Below are 22,245 nucleotides of genomic sequence, written 5' to 3' on the forward strand. Positions count from 1 at the left end.
CTGTCCAACCTGAAGACGCTATGGCCAGGTGACGCTGCGTGTCGGTTAAGCGACATCACGTGTTCATGGATGTTTGAATGATAACTTAAGAATGACTCACTCGCAAAATCATCTTTTTTCTCCCCACAGAACGTTTAAATTGATGCCCCATTAATTGTTTTAGAATTGTTTGGTTTTGACGCTAAAAAGTAAGACACCCAGTACACATTGAGGCCATTACAGGGAAAACACACAATGAAGTGCATCTATCAATGTAATATAATTGCCTGCCAATCCCAGAAATATTTTTCATAATATATCTAACTTATTTTGAGTAGTGCAATAGTAGCAGCCATGACTTTTGGCTATTTTTCTGTGTACTATGAGAAAGCAAAAGGCAGCATGAATGGACAAACATGTGATAATCATACATGTTGTTTTTTTGCGTGAGAGGGACAAGTTTGTAGAACCCTGAGCAAAAAAACCTAAACCAACAAACATTGTTTATCCAAAGAAGAAGCATTACATACAGTAAAATAGACAACAGTCTGTTTATTCATGTATGTGTAAAAAATCTCTTTTAGATCCTTGTAAATATTTAAGGGTCTCTGTGAACTTTGGCTTATTAGATGCAGAAACTGACCTCAGAGTTTTCAATCTGCAGTCTGGATTCTGCAGAAACCAACTAAGGTGCTCCACTCCTACGTCCTGCAGCATGTTCTTGCTCAGGTCCAGTTCTGTCAGGTGGGACGGGTTGGATTTCAGAGCTGAGCTCAAGGCAGCACAGGTCAGCTCAGATAAGCTGCAGCCAACCAACCTAAACAAAGATTTAAACAAGAAAAGCATGAAGTCTTGCTGCACAGACACATTTGGATGTCTTTTCAGTGATTCTTCTAGAGATGATCTTGCTCATAAAACAATCCTTATCCAGAAAATAAAAGAAGTTAAAAAAAAGACTGCTCCTCAGTTCAACATTTCGACTTATGCTATCTTCAAAAAGCTCCAATCTACTACAGCAGAAATCATCTCACAGACACTCATTGTGTATTTTTGATAAGTCTATTTTTTGTTTCAAAAGTCCAGTAGCCTAAAGAAATCTGTGATGTGTATCACATTAAAACTAACAACAAAGATAAAACCACCAAAGCTTTGCCATCCATGCACTATGAATAATTTTACTTTGGTCCTATGGAGGATGCTGGATAGGCCCCAGCTTCTTCCATGACACTCGTGGAGGATGCTGGAGGCCATCCCTGCTATTGTGAGGTGAGGGTAGAGAACCCCCATGGAAGTTTGCCTGTCTACTGCAGGGCTACCACAAGTGTACCTCTGACTAAGAAGAAAGTTAGTAGAGAGAATGCCTCATGCAGAACAGACAAGACAAAGGGGTGTAGATCATTTTGAAAGATCAAGGCCACCCATTCTCCACCCGTTCAAACTGAATAATTTGGCTACAAGCACAGAGATATAGGAGACAGCTGCACACAAACAGGCCTTTAAAGTGGAACAGTTGACTTCCGGTTCCGGGTTACAGCGGGCCGCGTGGGAGCTCACGGCGGCTATACAACTATCTTCAAACGACTAAAAAAGTTGATTTTCTCCGAAAAAAAGAGAGCTGACCATGGCCCCTAAGAAAAACCAGGAATACGAAAACTTAAAAAGTCTCTTGATGACATCCAAGCTACGTTATATCCCATTATGGAACAAGTGAATGCTAAGCTAACTCCACTCTTAGTGCTATTGGAAGAATTCATGAGGCTCCGTGCTCAGAACGAGCAAAGAGATAACCGGACTGGACGATGTGGAACAAAAAGTAAGAATGAATAATGTAATTCTCACTGGAGTACCGATCAAACCTCGGGCAAAGCTAAATGCAGCTGGAGTTAGTATTGCTAATGCTAATAGCGCTAGGAGCTCTGAAACAGAGCCGTGGAGAGTCTCTGGAACATCAAGTAGAATCATTACTCAAATCTAAAGGGATTTCCCTGGATCTCAACACCATCGAGACCTGCCACCCGCTCCCCAGGAGAAAGGAGACGGATAAACCAGCGATCCTCATCAGGTTTGTGAATCAAAAACACAAGCTCTGATGAATCAATGCAAAAATCTCAAAGGATCTGCTGTTTATCTAAACGACCATCTGACCAGAAGGAATGCTGAAATCGCTAAACATGCCAGGCTCCTCAGGAAGCGTAAGCAGATTGGGAACACTTGGGTTAAAGGCTGCAGGATTTACGTCAAACCACTCGGTCCACCGGACCGGGCCAAGGTTCTGGTTGTGGACAACATGAAGGACTTTGAGAAGTGTTTGATCACGGTCCTCTGAAACAACATGCAGTAATAAATCAAAGGGACAAATAATTTCAAGAAATATGACCCCTGGATGCAACACTTTCTTTATAAGTCTGAAGTGACCTAATTAACAGCTAAGCTCTGACATGCAGACAACTTGACTTCAACTCTTAGGGGCCGCTGATATCAGCTGAAGAAGTACATGGCCCTCCATCTAATGTCTGCAGACATAACATCGAAGAGAACTATTAACTCTGTTTAAAACCAGAAGAACGGCTGTTAATCAGCAGAGGAAAGAATACCAGCCTTGGACAATCGACAGATTTTGGACCCTTTTTATTTTCCCTCACAGCATTACTTTATTATAAAAAAAAAAATAATTAAATACAAAATACAAAAAAATAGTAAAACAAATGATTAATCAATTATTGAAAATGTTTTAATTGATTGACTTTTAATGATATTACTTCACTTGCTCGATAAATCAATTAATTGATTCATAATTTTTTCCTAATGTGACATTATTTTGCACATATTTTTAACTTTTGATACTTGATGAAATTTTGCCATAAAAATCTCTGAAACAGTATTATGTCTATTTTACTGATATAGTATTATTTTTATATATATATCAATGACTTATGAGTAACATAATCTGCATATATTTGGATTACTGATCTGCATTTGGCATGTTGACTTCTGAAAGTTTCAGTTATTTTTACATAATAATTAAGTAATTCATCTTTGTCATGTGCTTCATTGATACTTTATGATTTTTAATTCTGTCTGATAAAAGCTTGGAACCGGATAATGATAAATCATGTAACAAAATGGTTACGGTATAACGGGGTGGGATTATATAAATTTGCTTCTTTCCACTCCCTTTCAAGCAATCTTTATTAATATGTCTAATTATCCTAAGTCTGATTCGTCATTGTATGAATGTATAACTGATGATTGTATTGCTTTTGCGTATTCTAATTTGATTGCTTGAAATAAACCATTTCAAATCAAATCAAAACAGCAGGGCAACCACAAAAATCAAGATCCAGTTAGTGCAGACACCATTTGGAGCGTAACATGCAGCAGAAAGATCCTGGAGCAGTGCAGTATGGAGGTGAATTCTTTAGAAACTAGCAGAGAATGGACCAGCATCAATGAGATCTTGAGAAAGCCAAAGAGCCCTAGATTTGTTGGTCTTGGGGGGAGAGTGCAACTTCACATTTGCAGTTAATGCCTTGGTCACATGCACCTAGAAACCTCACACAAGTAACCCTTGTGCTATCCAAGGCACTTTAACGTTGGGAGTTGGGTCATCTAGACCCACTAGACAGTGCTCTGAACCTTTTTTTCTTCAATGATTTGTGATCCTCACTGGTGTCCGTGGATTACATGAAATCTTTCCACCTTTATCCACCTTTGTCATGGTAGGGAGAACACGTCAATGTAAGGGTGGGGTCATCTAAGATAGCACAAGGGCTAGCAGACACTAAGGGGTCAGAGAGACTTCCTTAAATGAAGTCAAAACTGATTAACAAAGTGCAGGCAGCTGTGACTGCTCCAGGGATCACCAGGAGAATGGGTGTAGCCACAGCCATCCCGCACAGAAACCAGAGAAAAGAAAATGAGAAAAAAACAAAGCCAGAAAAGCATAACATGTACAGCCACCTCAAAGGATGTCATGGAGATGGAATGTACCATTGTTATGAGTGTGGTAAGTGTATTGTGAAGTATTTGCAAGGACAATGTAAGTTACACATATGAGTGATGGTGTCAGACTGCGCCTTTGCGCCACACTCTGGTCATTAGTGAGGGGCGAGTGGTGCCCCCTTATTGATTGCGCACACATGCTGCAGTCATGGGATGTGCATGTGATTCATAAATGCCTCACACAAAATACTGTCTGATGGTCTAATTTTCTAACTTCTAACAGTTAGGCTGCATGCAAGGAGCACATACTTATCACTTAAACAGCAACTAACGGTCTCCTTGAGCACTGCACAGGGTTGAGACGGTTGAAAATAAAAATTCATAGAACACGCCTGCATCTCACCTACTTCCCCCTGACTTACTCTTGTGTTGTCTAAGTGCTCACTATAACCTGTTGCCCCCAGTATGCCCGTAGAAAAAAAAAATTGACTGAGTGGTTTAGTGGACTATGCTCCTGATATTTCCTGTGGGCCACAAGAGTCCTACGTACAGATTTGCCAATTTTTCACCCACAGATGGCCTATATCCACCCGAAGGGCAGGTGTGATTAAAGTTTTATATAACAAAGCTTCAGAAAAGATGATTAACTTACAGTCCAAACACATAAGTTCGCCCTCCACATAGTCACAAGATACCGATGGTATTCTGCAAGGTAGTCTATTCTATAAGTAAGGGTTAATGGCCGACGAAGTGTGCAATATTACTTTTTAACGCACGCCGTGGAAGCCTGAACTATCCAACGCGAAGCAAAGTGCGTTAAAAAGTAATAACGCACACTTCGTCAGCCATTAACATGTTTATACCATGGTCACTTACAAAATCAATACATATTAACCAGTTTTCAGTCCTTCATTCTTGTTTTTTTTCCGATTTGGATCCCTTTTCTCACAAAAAGCAGACTATTTGTTACGTAACAAATAGTCTGCGTCGCGCAGCACCACCGCTGCAGTCAAGATTTGGCGATATATATATGCTGATCTTTCTGATGGGTTGAATAAAGCATCAGTTCAGAGAGAAAGTTCACCTCTTACCGCTTGTTTTTGTCCAAATGATGAAGCAAAAGGTTGTTTTAAAGAAGCCGGCGCAGTGATACAAAACATTTAAGCTAGGTGACCGGAATTTCTTTTTTCACCGTGCGGTTATCAGGTTTTAATGCACACCCAGCAGCCAATCAGAATCGAGTATTCACCCGGACCATGGTATAACATATTTTAATATTTTAAAAGAACTTTAATGAAATATTTTTTACTAGAAAAAAGAATTAAACAAATTCCTCCTTTGTTCTGACCTCAAAGTCTCCAGTTTGCAGTTTGATCTCTCCAGTCCAGCAGACAGTGCCTCCATCCCCATATCCTTAACTTTGTTTTTACTCAGGTCCAGTTCAGTCAGATGCCCCAGGTTGGACTTCAGAGCTGAGGCCACAACTTCCACGTGAGTCTCTGAGAGTCCACAGCCAGAGAGCCTATCATGAACAAGAATTCAAATTAAAAACTCAAACAATAACAGGGTAACAAGCAAGATTTGGTCCATGTTTTATGTTAAACTGGACAAAATCTAGACCACAACTATGCTTACTCAACACTGTAGTCAGAAACTTTGGGTCAGCCGCTTAAAAAACAAAAAAACTACTTTTTACTTGACTCTTGATTATAATTCTCGTGAGCCTTACCAGGCTTTCCTGCAGTTCCTCACAGCTGGGATAAGTCTTCGACGACCATCTGGCGTTGCGTTGTATCTGTTCAGGTCCAATTCATCCAGAACTTCCTCCGACATCTGCAGCATGTATGCCAGAGCTGAGCAGTGGATATCTGAAAGTTTCTTTTCTGATTGGTTCTCTGACTTCAGAAATTGTTGGATCTCCTGATGAACTAAACGATCCTTCATCTCCATCAGACAGTGAAAGATGTTGATGCCTCTGTCGGGAGACATTTTAACACTGATCTTTTTCATCCTCTGGATGACTGCCTGAACATTTTTTTGGTTCTTGCTTGTGCGACCCAGAAGGCTTCCTAAGATTTTCTGGTTGGAATCCATAGAGAGGCCATGGAGGAAGCGTACAAAAAGGTCCAGGTGTCCGGTTCTGCTCTGCAGAGATTTCTCCATGACTCTGCTCAAAAACTCGTCTAGAGCTAGGCTGTTCACGTCATATTTCATGAATCCTTCTATCACCTCCTTGTTCCTTTTGACATAACAGTGGAACATGTAGACTGCAGCCAGGAATTCCTGAACGCTCAGATGGACAAAGCTGTAGACTGGTTTTTGGAAGATCTCACACTCTCTTCTGAAGATCTCAGTACAAACTCCAGAGTACACAGATGCCTCTGTGACATCCAGACCACACTGCTCCAGGTCTTCTTGATAGAACATGATGTTTCCTTTCTCCAGATTGTCAAAGGCCAGCTTTCCCAGCTTCAGAAGAACTTCATTGTCACCCTCTATGAGCTCCTGTGGACCCTTCTCATGTTCCTGCTGGTACTTGTTCTTCTTCCTCTTTGTTTGGACTATCAGGAAGTGCGAGTACATGTCAGTCAGGGTGGTGGGCAGCTCTCCTATCTGCTCTGTTGTCAAAATGTGCTCCAGTACCACAGCAGTGATCCAGCAGAAGACTGGAACTTCACACATAATGTAGAGGCTCCTGGAGTTCCTGATGTGAGAGTTGATTCTGTTGGACATGTTTTCATCAGGGAACCTCCTTCTAAAGTACTCCTCCTTCTGAGCATCATTAAAGCCTCGTACTTCTGTCAGCCTGTTCACACATGAAGGAGGAATCTGATTGGCTGCTGCAGGTCTTGATGTGATCCAGACCTGAGCTAAGGGAAGCAGATTCCCCTGGATGAGGTTTGTCAATAGAACACTGACTGGGGACTTCTGTGTAACATCAGACACCACCTCACTGTTATTGAATTCTAGAGAAAGTCTGCTTTCATCAAGACCATCAAAGATGAACAGAAGTTTCCAGACAGACAGCTGTTCTGCTGGGATCTTCTGGAGTGTTGGATGGAACAGCTGAATCAATGAGAGAATACTGTGCTGCTCATCTCTGATCAAGTTCACCTCCCTGAATGACAGAGGAACCACAGCATGGATGTCTTGGTTCTCTGAGCCTTCAGCCCAGTCCAGAGTGAACTTCTGCACTGAGAAGCTTTTTCCAGCTCCAGCCACACCACTCGTTAGAACCACTCTGATGGATCCATGTTCGCCTGGTAAGGCTTTGAGAATGTCTTTGTTTTTGATTGGAGCATCATGAAGCCTGCTGGTTTTGTAGGCTGTCTCCAGCTGACTCACTTCATGTTCGGTGTGAACCTCCTCTCTCAGTCCCTCTGTGATGTACAGCTCTGTATAAATCCTGTTGAGAAGTGATCTTCTTTCTCCTTCTTCTGTTCCTTCAACCACCTGTTCAAATCTCCTCCTCAGACTAATCTGATGTTCATCTAAAAGCTCCGGGAGACTAGCATCTGCTGAAACACAAGAAAAGAACAGAGCAGAAGAAAAGTCCTTCAACCCAACATCTGTAGAAGGTCATTTTTCATAAACAAGTCCATCAGCGGGTAGACATTTGCAAGTTTGGAAGGGCTGGGGAGCATGAAGGACCCAAAATGCAGAGACGGAGGAACAGGTTCCAGGGCTAGGGGTTTAATCACTAACATAAGACGCTGCAGAGCAGGAAAACAAAACTAAACTCACTGTGGGCAAAACTTGAAAATATGGCAGAAGACAGACAGGGAAGAGACGTTACAGACATTACATGAGAGACATTAGAGATATTAAAGACATTAATGGACCGGCACAAGAGGAAGGCAGAGACAAGACTTATATACAGACAAAACAGACAAGACACAGGTGAACATGATCAGGGTAGATTGGGACCAAGGAAGTAAAACTCAAAAACATGAAAAAACAGGAAACCCTTCAAAATAAAACAGGAAACATAAATCTAACATGACAGTGACCAAAATGGAAAGCAAAAACCAATACAAAGAAACCCAAACCATGACAACACTAAGTCTCACGTCGAACTCTTTAGTTCTGACTCACTGTTTTTGGATCTTTCCCCACACTGGGGACAGGATAAAAGTCCAGAAGAAGGTGAATATTGGCCCCAGGATGAGGTGATGCACTGCCTGCAGAACCGATGCTCACAGCTGATTGAAACTGGATCCTCCAGGACATCCTGGCACAGATCACAGCCGGGCAGCCTCTCCTCCTCCTTTCTTCTGTGGACACCAAGGATAAATGATTGGCAGAAAAATTATTAGTCATTAGGTAGAAAGCTAACCATGAACTCTGGCTCAGACAAATGAAGATGAACATGTTAAGAACAAGGAACAGTTGTTGTTGTTGAAGATCAGATGTCCTAACTGTTGGTCAACATCAAAAAGTCTTACTGTGACAGAACGTGTCCAGGGGCTTCTCTGAAGTTTATAGGCAGGTCTTTGGAGAAGTCGCTCTTTACCGACTCACCTGTAGACTGACCTCGCTGTCTTAGCTGCAGGTATCTGTAGACACAGAGATGTCTTAAAAAAATGTGTTCAAGAACCAAAGGAAGAAAAACTCAGACTTTCTTTTTTTAAACAACCAAGAAACAAGGCTAACAGACCAGATAAACATAAAAACGACAAAGAACAAGGAATCCGAGGAACCTCTAAAGGAGGGGTATCAAACTCCAGGTGTTAAGGGCCGACTTACTGGTTTTTCAGAAATCCTGCCTTATCTGCTGTTGATTACCTGGATCAGGTGTGTTCAGCCAACACGGAGCTTCAATGGCAGGTTGGTTAAAAAATAAGCAGTACACTGGCCCCTGAGGCCTGGAGTTTGACACCTATGCTCTAAAAGAAACAGAATCAAAACCTCCACATATCTAAGCTGTATTCATACAAAGTAAGACGTGTTGTAATTCAGGTGTTGCAGGTTCTTTGCATATTCATCTGTTGGTTTTGTTGAAGCTTTTTATGTTGAAAAAAACCCAGTTTGGATTACAATCTTAAATGTTTTACGATGTACTCAGACTGGAAAAGTCCTTTGTTCCGGATTGAGTCAGCTTCGGACCATTCTGTTGTGGACCAAAGCTTGTAAACAAAACCATGTGACGAAAGATCTTTTCTGTCATTTTTTTTCTGTCAAAAACAACAAGATAAAGACGCATGCTTTACAATCCTCATCGGGACAGTTAACTTATTGGAACTTTATGGGAATGTCGGGAACTACACTTTGTACTTATTACTTTGGTATGGCTGAGAGCGGTTCCTGGTCCAGGACCAGGGTCCGCTTGGGTGCATTCAGACTGAAAAATTGTTTTGGATTATCGGAAGAAACGAACTCTGGTTCACTTTAAGCAAACCAAATGTGACTAGTCTGAATACAGCCTTAGTTTACACAACCAGAATCAATATACATAATTTCTTTATTCATCTATCAAGAGTCAAATCTGAAAGACTTACTCTGAGGGTCCAGGGGCTTCTCTGAAGTTTATAGGCAGGTCTTTGGAGAAGTCACTCTTTACTGACTCACAGCTGGGTCCTGCAGACTGCTGACATCTGTAAACACAGAGAGGTCTTTTTCAAAAAATTTGTTCAAGAACCGAAGGAAGAAAAACTCAGACTTTTTTTTTTTAAAGAAACAAGGCTAAAAGACCAGAAAAACATCAAAACTACAAAGACCAAGGAATCCCTGGAACTTCTGAAGAAACAGAATCAAAACCTCCACATCTCTAAGCTGTTCTCATACAAAGTAGAACATGTACTGTAATTCAGTTATTGCAGGTTCTTTGCATGTTCGTCTGTTGGTTTTGTTGCAGTTTTTTTTTTGTAAAAAAAAAAAAAAATTTGGATTACAAGTTTAAATGTTTAAGGATATACTCAGAGTGGAAAATGACTTTGTTCTGCATTGAGTCAGCTTAATTTGTTCTGGACCAAGTCTCAAATCTTGCGTTTGGTCTATATTCAGACTGGCATCAAGTGGCCCATTCTGTTGTGGATCAAAGCTTGTAAACAAAACCATTTGACTAACAATTAACATAATTTTTTTATTAATCTATCAAGAGTCAAATCTGAGAGACTTACTCTGAAGGTCCAGGGGCTTCTCTGAAGTTTATAGGCAGATCTTTGGAGAAGTCGCTCTTTACCGACTCACAGCTGGGACCTGCAGACTGACCTTGCTGTCTTAGCAGCTGACGTCTGTAAACACAGAGATGTCTTAAAAAATTTGTTCAAGAAACCGAAGGAAGAAAAACTCAGACTTTTTTCTTTTTAAACAACCAAGAAACAAGGCTAAAAGACCAGAAAAATATAAAAACGACAAAGAATAAGGAATCCGAGGAACCTCTAAAGGAGGGGTATCAAACTCCAGGCGTCAAGGGCCGACCTGCTGGTTTTTCAGAAATCTTGCCTCATCTGCTGTTGATTACCTGGATCAGGTGTGTTCAGCCAAAAAGGAGCTTCAATGGCAGGTTGGTTAAAAAATAAGCAGTACACTAGCCCCTGAGGCCTAGAGTTTGACACCTATGCTCTAAAACAGGGGTCGGCAACCCATGGCTCCGGAGCCACATGTGGCTCTTTCATCCATCTGTTGTGGCTCCCTGTGACTTTGGTAAATAATGAGTATTTTCTAATAAATAAATTTTATTTTAGTTTGTTCATTTTTCATGGCATTTCAAAGGCACTGCTGGCTCCGCACAAAGCGCGAGCCACGTAAAAAACCAGCTTCGTAATGAGCTCGTATTTATCGGGAGAGACCTGCAGAGCTGATAGCAGGAGGAGACACGCGGGGCGGCTTCAATAAACACTCCGATCTTCTGCCGGGAACTTGACGTGCCGCAGGGCAGAGACCAACTCGCTGATGACAGACTGAGAGTTCGCGCCAGCGTTGCCAGATAGAGTCACAGTTTTCCAGCCCAAAAGTCATCTGAAAACCGCCAGACATAGACAGGACACCGATCCGTGTGGGCACGGTAAAAGTCGGAGATGAGGGAAGGGTCGATGATGAGGGAGCGGGAGACCAAAGAGCGCTCCTCAAGTCCATACCCTTCCCATTCCACCAAGTATTGGAAGCCACGGCTTTTCAGCCATCCATGCTTCTATCTCCTCGAGACATGCCTGGAGGGCAGAAAAAGTTAGGGTGGGAGTGGAATTCATTTTTACATATAATTGTGTGTCGTCGGCGTAACAGTGGAATGAAATGTTGTGTTTACGAAAGATTTGTCCAAGTGGAGATATGTAGATGGTAAAGAGTGAAGGTCCAAGAACAGAGCCTTGAGGAACTCCGCAGGTGACTGTGTGTGTGTGAGATTTAGCAGTTCCCAGAGCCACATATTCTGTCCTGTTTGTGAGATATGATTTAAACCAGTTGAGTATGTTCCCAGAGAGTCCAACAGTAGTATGAAGACGGTTAAGGAGAATGCCGTGATCCACAGTGTCAAATGCAGCGGATGGGTCAAGAAGGAAGAGTAGAGATGGGGAGCCCTGGTCCGCAGCTATGAGTAGGTCATTCATGACTCGGACCAGGCCTGTCTCTGTACTGTGAGCTGGCCGGAAGCCAGACTGAAATTTTTCATACAAGCTGTGCGTTGAGAGATGATGGTGGAGCTGAGCAGCGACAACTTTTTCAAGAACCTTGGACAGGAATGGTAGGTTGGAAATGGGTCTGTAGTTTGCCAAGTTATCAGGGTCCAGTGCCGTTTTTTTTCAAGTGTGGTCTAATGATGGCGGTTTTGAGAGCAAGGGGAACATGACTGGCTTGTAGTGATTGGTTTATTATAGTTGTGATAATTGGACTGATAATTGAAATGTTGTCTTTGATCAGGGCTGTTGGGAGGGGGTCAATTGAGCAGGTTGAGGATTTCATAGTCCTTAAGATGGCCTCAAATTCTTTCTGTGTAGTGGGTGTGAATTCAGAAAGGGACCTTGGAACTGTTGGTACAGTCGGGTTTTCAGATGAGGTGGGAATAGTAGTAGTGGGTAGGAAGTTAGATCTTATGGAAGATATTTTGTTGGTGAAAAAAATCCATGAATCTATCACAGCTGCTGACACTAGCGTCACTATGGGTAAGTGTGGGGGGCTTAAGCAGAGAGTGTATGGTGGAAAACAGCTGTTTTGAATTTCCAGTGTTGCTATTGATCTTGTGGGAATAGAACTTTGACCTGGCTATTGTAAGAGCTCTACAGTAGAGTTTTTGATGGTCTCGATAGGCCTGTTTTTGTACTGTCAGGTTGTTTTTTACGAGTCTTCGTTCCATGGTTCGTCCAAGTCTTTTAAGAATTCGCAGTTCCTCTGTGTACCACGGGGCTGATCTAGTGAAAGAGACAGTTTTTGATTTCAGGGGTGCATGGGATTGCAGAATGTTATGAAGTGTAGAATTTTAGCGGTCAACAGATTCATTAACTGAGGTGAGTGGTGATGGCAGAGAGAGTTTTTGTATATCCTCTTGTATGGCTGCATGGTCAATGTTTTTCAGGTTCCTGAAATATATTTACCTCGCAGCGCCGGGTCTGTCCATCCTGCCTCCACCACCAGGATACAAAAATCTATGACGTGGTCGGAGACCGACCGGTTACGTTGTTTTAGGTTTAGTAACCGCCTGGTGGCTTATTCCTGTTTGCGAGGGTGATCGAATACGAGTCTGAACTCACGGATGAAGCGTTCGAATGGTAGGTGAGAGATAGAATCGGCCGCTAGGAAGGCTTGGGCCCATTGTAACGCCTTGCCACGGAGTGAATTAACAATCATGGTGACCTTGCTGTGATCCGTATGGTAGTATCTGGGGGCCTGCTGAAATAACAGTTGGCATTGCAGTAAAAAAAACCACAATTTTCTACATCACCGTGACAGGGTTCTGGCTGAAGGCGAAAGTTTTTTCGAGGCGGAAATGAAAGGAGCAATGTTGCCGGAAGATGGAGCAGGGACTGGAGCTGCGGCCCCTGAGAATTGTCCTTTTAACTCTAGTAAGGTTTGGGTCATACCGTCGAGGCGTCGGAAAAGGTCTTGTTGGGCTGAGGCCATCTGGGACAGGGCGTCGGCTTGGCGTACCAGCATGATTCCCTGTTGGTTGACAGCTAGGCGGAGACCTTCCGGGTCAGCTGGGTCGGGGTTTTGGCCAGATCGTTCTGTCATGATCTGTGACATGAGACGAACCCAGTTGCTGTAACCCGGAAGGAGAAGACTGATAAGTGGAAGGTAAGAAATGAGTTTTATTTTGAAAGGGCAACCGGATATTGTGGGGAAATGAGTCCAGGTGACTTGACGGAGAGGAGGCTTGCGTGAAGAGCGGGTTTTCAGAGTTTGTGAGGCGGACTCAGTTGACGTAGGACGTAAGACCCAGATTAGGAGCGAGACAGGAGCGAATAGTCAGCAGCGTGGTGGAATTTACTTGACTGTGACAAGGCTCCTAGCCCGGATGGCATCTCCCCTGCCACCCTGAAACACTGTGCAGGCTAACTGACATTTCACAGACATTTTTAACACCTCCCTGGAGGCCTGCCATGTCCCGTCCTGCTTCAAGCTGTCCACCATAGTCCCTGTCCCCAAGAAGCCCCACATGACTGGTCCTAACGACTACAGGCCTGTGGCACTTACGTCTGTAGTTATGAAGTCATTTGAATGCCTGGTCCTCCCCTACCCCAAGTCCTTCGCCTCCCCCCTCCTGAACCCTCTGAAGTTCGCCTACAGAGCCAACAGGTCTGTAGACGATGCTATCAACCTGGCCCTCCACTTCATCCTGCAGCATCCGGACTCTCCAGGTACCTATGCTAGGATCCTGTTTGTGGACTTTAGCCTGGCGTTTAACACTATCCTCCCCTCTCTGCTCCAGGAAATGCTTCTCCAGCTCAACGTGCCTGACTCCACCTGCAGTAGGATCACTGACTTCCTTATAGACCAGAGGCAGTGTTTGCGACTGCGGAAGAATGTCTCCACCACCTAATTTATCAGCACAGGATATCCACAGGGCTGTGTACTTTCTCCTCTGCTCTTCTCCCTGTACACCAACCGCTGCACCTCCAGCTACGACTCTGTCAAATTGATCAAGTTTGCAGATGACACCACCCTCATCGGGCTCATCTCTAACGATGATGAGTCTGCCTACAGGAGGGAGGTGGACCGGGTGGTGTCGTGGTGCAGCATCAACAACCTGGAGCTGAACACCCAGAAGACAGTGGAGATGATAGTGGACTTCAGGAAAGTCACAGCCCCCTCATCCCGACAGACTCTTCCATCAACATAGTGGACTCTGTCCATTTCCTCGGCACCACCATCACCCAAGACCTCAAGTGGGAGCCGTCCATCAGCTCTCTGCTCAAAAAGGCCCAGCAGAGGATGTACTTCCTGCGGCAGTTGAAGAGAGCAATGCTGCCGGCCCAGATGATGGTGCAGTTCTACACGACCATAATTGAATCCATCATCATCTCCTTCATCACCGTGTGGTACGCTGGAGCCACAACCAGGGACATTAACAGACTGCAGCGTATTGTGCACTCAGCTGAGAAGGCGATTGGCTGCAGCCTTCCGTCTGTCCAGGACCTATACGTCTCCAGAACCCGGTGACGTGAAAGTCGGATAGCAGCCGACCCTTCTCACCCTGGACCTGGTCCACTTGGTCTACACTCCCTTCGGGCAGGAGACTAAGGTCCATCAGGACCAGAACCTCATGATATAAGAAAAGTTTCTTTCCCTCTGCAGTCAGACTCATGAACCCCCTTTTAACTCCTCCCCCCTTAAACTTCACTTATATGTCCAGTCAGTCCCCAGTCAACTACCTGCACCTTGATCATCCTCAGTTTGCACTGTTTTATTATGCTTATTCTATTTATTGTTCTGACCATTGTGTCATTTTTTAATTTTGTTTACTGTTGTTCAATTTTTTCTATTCTTAAGTGTTTTATGTTGCACATTAGCACCACAGCAATTCTGTGAAACTGCCCTGTTCACTGAAAATGGCAATAAACACTCCTTGAATCCTTGAAATGTGGGATATACCAAGGTGATGCTCTGTCCCCACTGCTGTACTGCATAGGTCTGAACCCCCTCAGCCAAATAATCAACAAGACTGGCTATGGATACTGACTCAGAAATGGAGCCAACATCAGTCACCTCCTCTACATGGATGACATCAAGCTATATGCTAAGAACGAGTGTGACATTGACTCCCTGATCCACACCACCAGGATCTACAGTACTGACATTGGGATGTCATTTGGGCTCGAGAAATTCAGCTGGATGGTGACAAAGAGAGGCAAGGTTGTCCACACAGGAGGGTCAAGTCCTGAGAAGCCAGCTCAATGGCAAAAATAAGACCCGGGCAATAAACAGCTACGCACTGTAATATTCCGACCACTAGGTGTCACTGTGATTTACTAAGGTGCCTACCTGTTCTGTTGTAAAGTATTGCGGGATTCGTGGAATAGGTGTGAGATTCAAGATGGTGGAAGTAAAACAGTGAGACAGTTTCCTGGCCTGTTTTGTGGTTTATTCAATTTAAAGTCAAGTCCTTTAAAAAAAGAACATTACATGGTGTCAGAATAGCGGATTTTCTGTCAACCCTGTCTAAAAAAGAGTCCTACGGCGTTCCTATCCCCAGGATGGACTGGGATTGCTCGAACCTTTCAGAAGCATGGCGGATGTTCCGACAGCATGCAGAGCTGATGTTCACCGGACCCCTACGTGAAAAGGATGAGGCAGATAAATGCAGCTATCTACTATTATGGGTTGGAGAAAAAGGACGTGATGTTTATAACACGTGGAACCTAACAAGAGATGAAGCTAAAAAGCTACAGACGTACTATGACAACACACCAAAGGCTGACCCTATATACGACATAAACAACTTCCACCAACAGATGCAGTGAACACTTTTGAGCACTTTTGACTTTTGAGCAGTTTGTCACCGAATTGAAGTTATTAGTTAAGGACTGTGGCTACCCTAACAGTGATGAAATGGTTCGTGATCGCATCGTTTTTGGCACAAACTCTCCTGTGCGCGACAAGCTTCTCAGCCAAGGGGCGGAGCTTACTTTGGACAAAGCTGTCAACATAGCACGATCCCATGAGCTTGCAAAGCAGCAATTAAAGACAATGGGAAGCACCAAAGAGCACAGTCACCAGGACACGCTTCATGCAGTCTCCAAAAAATAGTACAGATCTGCTACACCACAGAATGCTGTAAGGCATAAAGATGTGACAGGTGCCTACAAGATATGCAGCCAGTGTGCATGGCAACACAGCCAAAAAGACACGTGCCCAGCTAAAGGAAAGCAATGCATAAAGTGCAGAAAGTTTAATCACTTTGCAAAGGCCTGCAGATCGAAAATTCCTTTCCAGCCAAAACCTCGCCACAAGATGTTACAATCAGTGGGAGAAAGTAAGAACAGTCATCAGTCAAGTGATGAAGAGACAGGACTTTACATAGACTGCATAACAATTGAAAATGAAGGCCAAAGTAATGAACAAGTCTATGCAGATTTGGAGCTTGGCTCACCATCTCGTAAAGTTAGATTTAAAGTAGGTACTAGGGCACAAGCTAACACAATTGCAGCAAACCTTTTTCAAACTTTATTTCATAATGTTATGTTGCGACCAGCAAACCACAGACTCACAGACTACGGTGGACACTCCCTAAATGTGGATGGCACATGCAAATTAAGATGTAAACACAAGGACCAATCACTGATGTTGGATTTCAATGTTGTTGACACAAATTCACCACCAGTTTTGGCAATGAAAGCCTCCAGAGATTTAAACCTTATTAAAATCGTGATGGCAGTAACAAGGGAAAAGATCGACACAGATTCGCAAAACATCTTGGAGGAGATTAAAGATGTGTTTCAGAGCATAGGAGTGTTTTCAGGGGAATGCAATATTCACGTTGATGCAGAAATAACACCAGTTGTGTGTCCTTCCCGCAGAGCAAGCGCTTTCATGAGTAAATTTATGGAAGAAAAGTCGTTGTAGAATCAGACCACAAGGCCTTGGAGTCCATCATAAAGAAACCCCTTGCTGCTGCTTCACCACGGCTACAGAGAATGATTTTACAGTGAAGGAATTTATTTTTTGTGGTTCTCATTTCTCCTAGGCTTTTATCTTATCTTTATTTCATTGAAGGTTTCCTTCAGGTTTACTGTGTGTGGTTCCTTTGAATTTCAAAGGGGCTTCCTGAACATTGCATATGTAAAGAGGTTGTGACGCTGGAGTTTCGAACTCATCCCTTCAGGAGAAAACAGTCTTTGATCTTCTAAGGCCATTTGGTTGTAGGTCTGACATGGGCCATAAATTAACTATCTCTGACACGCCAGCTGTGGGAACCACTCCAGGCGTCCGTTCACGTGTGAAGAACAAAGCTCTAGGATCGACTTCCTGCGGTGACAGTTCCTGCCACCCATGGGGATTCCGTACCGTGTCTATCTGTGAGGTTTCCCCCCAGAGACCAGATGCTGTGATTCTAAGGATGGGCTGAAGGAAGTAGGCGGGCTCCTCTGTCAGCCAATCTCTAGCGACCAAAGGCGGAGATTCGGCGGCCATCTTGCTCCCGGGGGAGGATGTTCTGACCACATGCTTAAAAGTCTGAACTCAAGGAACTTTCCTGTGTCTCCAGACAAGCTGCATGTGAATTCAGAATGTAACCTCTTGCGTATTGCAGGCCTTGGTTTTGGACACCCAGATCGATCTGTTTTATTCTGTTTTATTATCTTTTACTTTTTAGAAATATTGTTAGGGAATAAATTTGTTAAACTTAATCCGGCCGAATCCCGTGGTTTTCTTCTTCTCGACCTTTTTGAAGATGCAAAAAGGAAAGTAATCTCAAAGCGACAGATTATATTTTCCAACAACAGAAATCGTCATAAGTGACAATCTAAGTTTACTTGAATACAGAAATACCCCAGTTGACAACCTTTACTCACCAGCACAGCTACTCATGAGCCGCAGACTACGTTCAGTACTTCCCAACACACCTGAGCAGCTGAAGCCACAAGTTACCTGTCAGGAAAGTGTGCGCTTTAAGAGGGAAGTTTGCCAGCAGCGTCAACAGACATTCTTTAACAAATGTGCTAAACCTCTCACCCGACTATCTGCAGGTACATCCATTTCTTACCAGCAAGAAGATGGTTCCTGGAAACCAGCAACAGTATCTCAACCAGCAAATACAAACAGAAGTTATCACATCACAACAACTGAAGGACAAACGTTGAGACGAAACAGGCGTCATCTGAGAGAGAGATATTCTGACCGCAAAGAAGTCCAGAGCGCGGAAGAAGTTCAGCAGCCTGACCTCAGTGTCAAGGAACTGAAGATCAATCAGGCAACACCTGCTGAATCCCAAAGTAAAGAAAAGGACACTTTGCCAAATGATCATCCGCCTGTGTACGTCCCAAAGTCTGGATGGGTTGTTAAACCAAAACAAGTACTTGATATGTAAGATGGTTAAATATTTGTCACAGGTAATGGAAATGTTCTCATTATTTAATGTTACCTAGAATGGATGACAAGCAGCTAAGTTTGGTTATTCTTTTTTTTTAGTTAAACTAAGTCTTGTCAAAGTTTACATGATAATGCAGTGCATTTTTATTTTAGTTAAAGAGGGATGTAATTTTCCGACCGCTAGGTGTCACTGTGATTTGCTAAGGTTCTGTTGTAAAGTCTCGCGGGATTTGTGGAATAGGTATGAGATTCAAGATGGTGGAAGTAAAACAGTGAATGAGACCGTTTCTTGGCCTGTTTTGTGGTATATTATATTTAAAGTTAAGTTCTTTAAGAAAGAACATTACACGCACTTCCAGTTATCACATACCCTGCAGGAATATTAAGATGACCAAAGGAAGAGATACAGACCACGGATGTTAAAACACGAAAGCTCCTCACCATGCATGGAGGGTTCCATGCAGGCAAGACCCTTAACGCTACCGCCAACCTCACAACATGAGAGACAATGAACAACATGTCATGCCGGCTCAGACGTTGCCCGGCCAAACAAGGTCTGCGTCAGGTGCTGGGGGACCAGAGGTCCCTACTGGAAAGTGGGCTTCTGGAACAAGACGGAAATGGACTAGATGTGAGAACAAAGTTCTGTTAGAATGCTACTACTCAAGTAATCCCACCCAGAGGGGAAACATGCAGAGAATGTGGAATGAATAGATGCTTTGAAACCCACAATCAAGGCTAACTGCCAAACAACTGGTAGCCCAAGGCTTGAACATCCATAAGCGGCAACTCCTGTCACAACTTGAGATTGAAGCGACACAATACAATACCACGGGAGAGCCAGAACAACAGGTCAGAGAGGAGGCTATACCACACTCCCACCCTGGGCTTTGGTACACAGCCCCAACAACTACAGATATGCTGAGCGAGGCAGCAACTGACCTGAAAGACAAGATCATGTCTAGAATGAACACTACGCAACCCCGACACCAGCTACAACGGTTAAGTGATGCACTGCCAGAAAGTCTACTGGAAATTGTAAATGAAGCATTGAGGGCGATTCCTACCACAACCATCACAGAAACCAATGAACTGGTCTACACTTCAGCAGCAGTGATCCTTGAGATGCTTGGCTATGAGAATAACCATGGGAGAAAACAATACCCACCATGGAAGCAACGTTTAGAGGCCAAAATCAAGGCAACTCGGAAGGATGTGAGTAAGCTGACAGAGGCTCAAAGAGGTACAATGAGAAAGCAAGTACCTGAAGCACTGGAAACTACCAAACAAAGGCTCCTAGCCTTGAGAAGCCGCCTAAAGAGGTACACAAGAGACAATGAAGCCAGACGAATAAACAGGCTCTTCGCAACTCAACCTGCGAAAGTATACGCTCAGTGGCAGGGTCAAAACAGCCGAGCAGACTCACCAAGGCTGGAAACTGAACAGTACTGGAAAAGTATATGGGAGAAAGAGACAGCACATAACAGTAATGCCCAGTGGCTGGTCTCTCTGAGAAAATAACATAGCAACCTCCCTGAACAGAATCCAGAAACCATCACAGTGGCAGACATCCAAGAAAGAGTCTCAGGTATCAAGAACTGGACAGCACCGGGCCCTGACATGGTACACGCCTACTGGCTACAGAAGCTTACCGCACTTCATGAGCGCCTGGCAGCACAAATGAACCAGCTGCTAAGAGATGGGACTCACCCCGAATGGCTAACGGAAGGGCGAATGATCCTGATCCAGAAGGATCCCTCAAAGGGTGCAGTCCCACCCAACTACCGGCCAATAACCTGTCTCTCCACAACATGGAAGCTCATGTCAGGCATCATTGCAACCAAGATAAATAGGCACATGGATCAATACATGAGTGTGACGGGGTCCCACCACGAAATGGTGCAGAGGAGCCAAGGTGAGGAGGTTCTGTCTTTATTTCAGGACACAATAGCTCTACGCAGGGCCACACAGCACCTGACACCTCCGTTTTACTCCTCATTTCACTACCTGTGGTGCTCCCTTTTGAACTTTAAGCCACGCCTGTTGGGCGTTGCTCTCAATTATTGTCCAGGTGGCACCACAGGTCGTAATTTTAAAACATAAAATACACAAATGCACAAACAATAAGTCACGGTGTGCCGCCCCCCCCCCCCCCCCCCCCCCCTCATCGTCTGACGGTGCCACACCGTCACAATGAGCAACACACAGAAAGGCATTGGTAGAGACTCCAGAGGAGCCAAACACCAACTCCTGGTCAAAAGAACAGTCGCTCAAGACTGTAAGTCACGACACACCAACCTGTGCACAGCCTGGATTGATTACAAGAAAGCCTATGACTCAATGACACGCACATGGATCACTGAATGCTTGGAGCTGTACAACATCAACAGGACTCTAAGAGCCTTCATAGGAAACTCAATGAAGCTGTGGAAAACCACCCTTGAAGCCAATGGTAAGCCACTTGCACAAGTGTCCATCAAATGTGGAATATACCAAGGTGACGCTCTGTCCCAACAGCTGTTCTGCATAGGTCTGAACCCCCTCAGCCAAATAATCAACAAGACTGGCTATGGATACCAACTCAGAAATGGAGCCAATATCAGTCACCTCCTCTACATGGATGACATCAAGCTATATGCTAAGAGCGAGCGTGACATTGACTCCCTGATCCACACCACCAGGATCTACAGTACTGACATTGGGATGTCATTCGGGCTCGAGATATGCAGCCGGATGGTGACAAAGAGAGGCAAGGTAGTCCACACAGGAGGGTTCTCACTCCCAGAAGGAACAATAGCAGACATCGAGGACAGTTACAAGTACCTTGGAATCCCACAGGCAAATGGCAACCTGGAGCAGGCAACAAGGAAAGCTGCAATAGCTAAATACCTCCAACGAGTAAGGCAAGTCCTTAGAAGCCAGCTCAATGGCAAAATTAAGACCCGGGCAATAAACAGCTACGCATTGCCAGTTATCAGATACCCTGCAGGAATAAGATGGCCAAAGGAAGAGATACAGACCACGGATGTTAAGACACGAAAGATTCTCACCATGCATGGAGGGTTCCATCCCAAATCCAGCACCCTGAGACTGTATGCTAGCCGCAAGGAAGGAGGGTGAGGACTAGTGAGCGTAGAAGCCACTATCTAGGATGAGACATCCAAGATGCATGAGTACATCAAGTTCAAGGCCCCAACTGACAGTGTGCTCAGTGAATGTCTCAGGCAATGGAGAGCAGAGGATACAGTGAAGGAGGACAGATCCTCATGGGAGGACAAACCCCTGCATGGGATGTACCACCGGACCATAACTGAAGTGGCTGATATCAAGAAGTCCTACCAATGGCTAGAAAGGGCTGGCCTACAGGACAGCACTGAAGCCCTCATACTGGCAGCTCGGGAACAAGCCCTGAGCACCAGAGCGATAGAGGCTCAGATCTACCACACCAGACAAGATCCAAGGTGTAGGCTGTGCAAAGAGGCGCTTGAAACAATCCAGCACATAACTACAGGATGTAAGATGCTGGCAGGTAAAGCATACATGGAGAGCCACAATCAAGTGGCTGGAATAATATACAGGAACATGTGTGCAGAATATGAACTGGAAACCCCAAGGTCAAAATGGGAAACACCTCCGAAGGTGGTAGAGAATGAGAGGGCAAAGATCCTGTGGGACTTCCAGATCCAGACTGATAGGATGGTAATGGAGAACCAACCAGACATTGTAGTGGTGGACAAAGAACAGAGGAAAGCCGTTGTGGTGGATGTGGCAGTGCCAAGCGATGGGAACATCAGGAAGAAGGAACATGAGAACTGGAGAAATACCAGGGACTCAGAGAAGAACTGGAGAAAGCATGGAAAGTGA

The 22,245-nt window shown here is 44.2% G+C and overlaps 1 protein-coding gene across 7 annotated transcripts in view; it reads right to left on the reverse strand.

Annotated features, from left to right (window-relative positions):
• Positions 1-22,245, reverse strand: part of LOC101175306 (protein NLRC3) — a 43,816-nt gene that overhangs the window by 16,925 nt on the left and 4,646 nt on the right. For 5 of the 7 annotated variants that reach the window (XR_002872090.2, XM_023949377.2, XM_078937680.1 and 2 more), the window contains exons 3-9: positions 10,041-10,154; positions 9,420-9,515; positions 8,367-8,477; positions 8,017-8,195; positions 5,651-7,439; positions 5,270-5,443; positions 623-796 (exon numbers count right to left, since the gene is read on the reverse strand). Coding sequence is in view for 6 of the 7 variants with exons in the window: in XM_023949377.2 (XP_023805145.1) it covers positions 623-796; positions 5,270-5,443; positions 5,651-7,439; positions 8,017-8,195; positions 8,367-8,477; positions 9,420-9,515; positions 10,041-10,154 (2,637 nt within the window). In the remaining variant the exon portion in view is untranslated. The remainder of the gene's footprint in view (positions 1-622; positions 797-5,269; positions 5,444-5,650; positions 7,440-8,016; positions 8,196-8,366; positions 8,478-9,419; positions 9,516-10,040; positions 10,155-22,245) is intronic. The other 2 variants (XM_023949378.2, XM_078937679.1) reach the window with 2 other exon arrangements.

This window comes from Oryzias latipes, chromosome 19, assembly GCF_053564925.1.
Source record: "Oryzias latipes strain Hd-rR chromosome 19, Olatipes_Hd-rR_3.1".
Lineage (NCBI taxonomy): Eukaryota > Metazoa > Chordata > Actinopteri > Beloniformes > Adrianichthyidae > Oryzias > Oryzias latipes.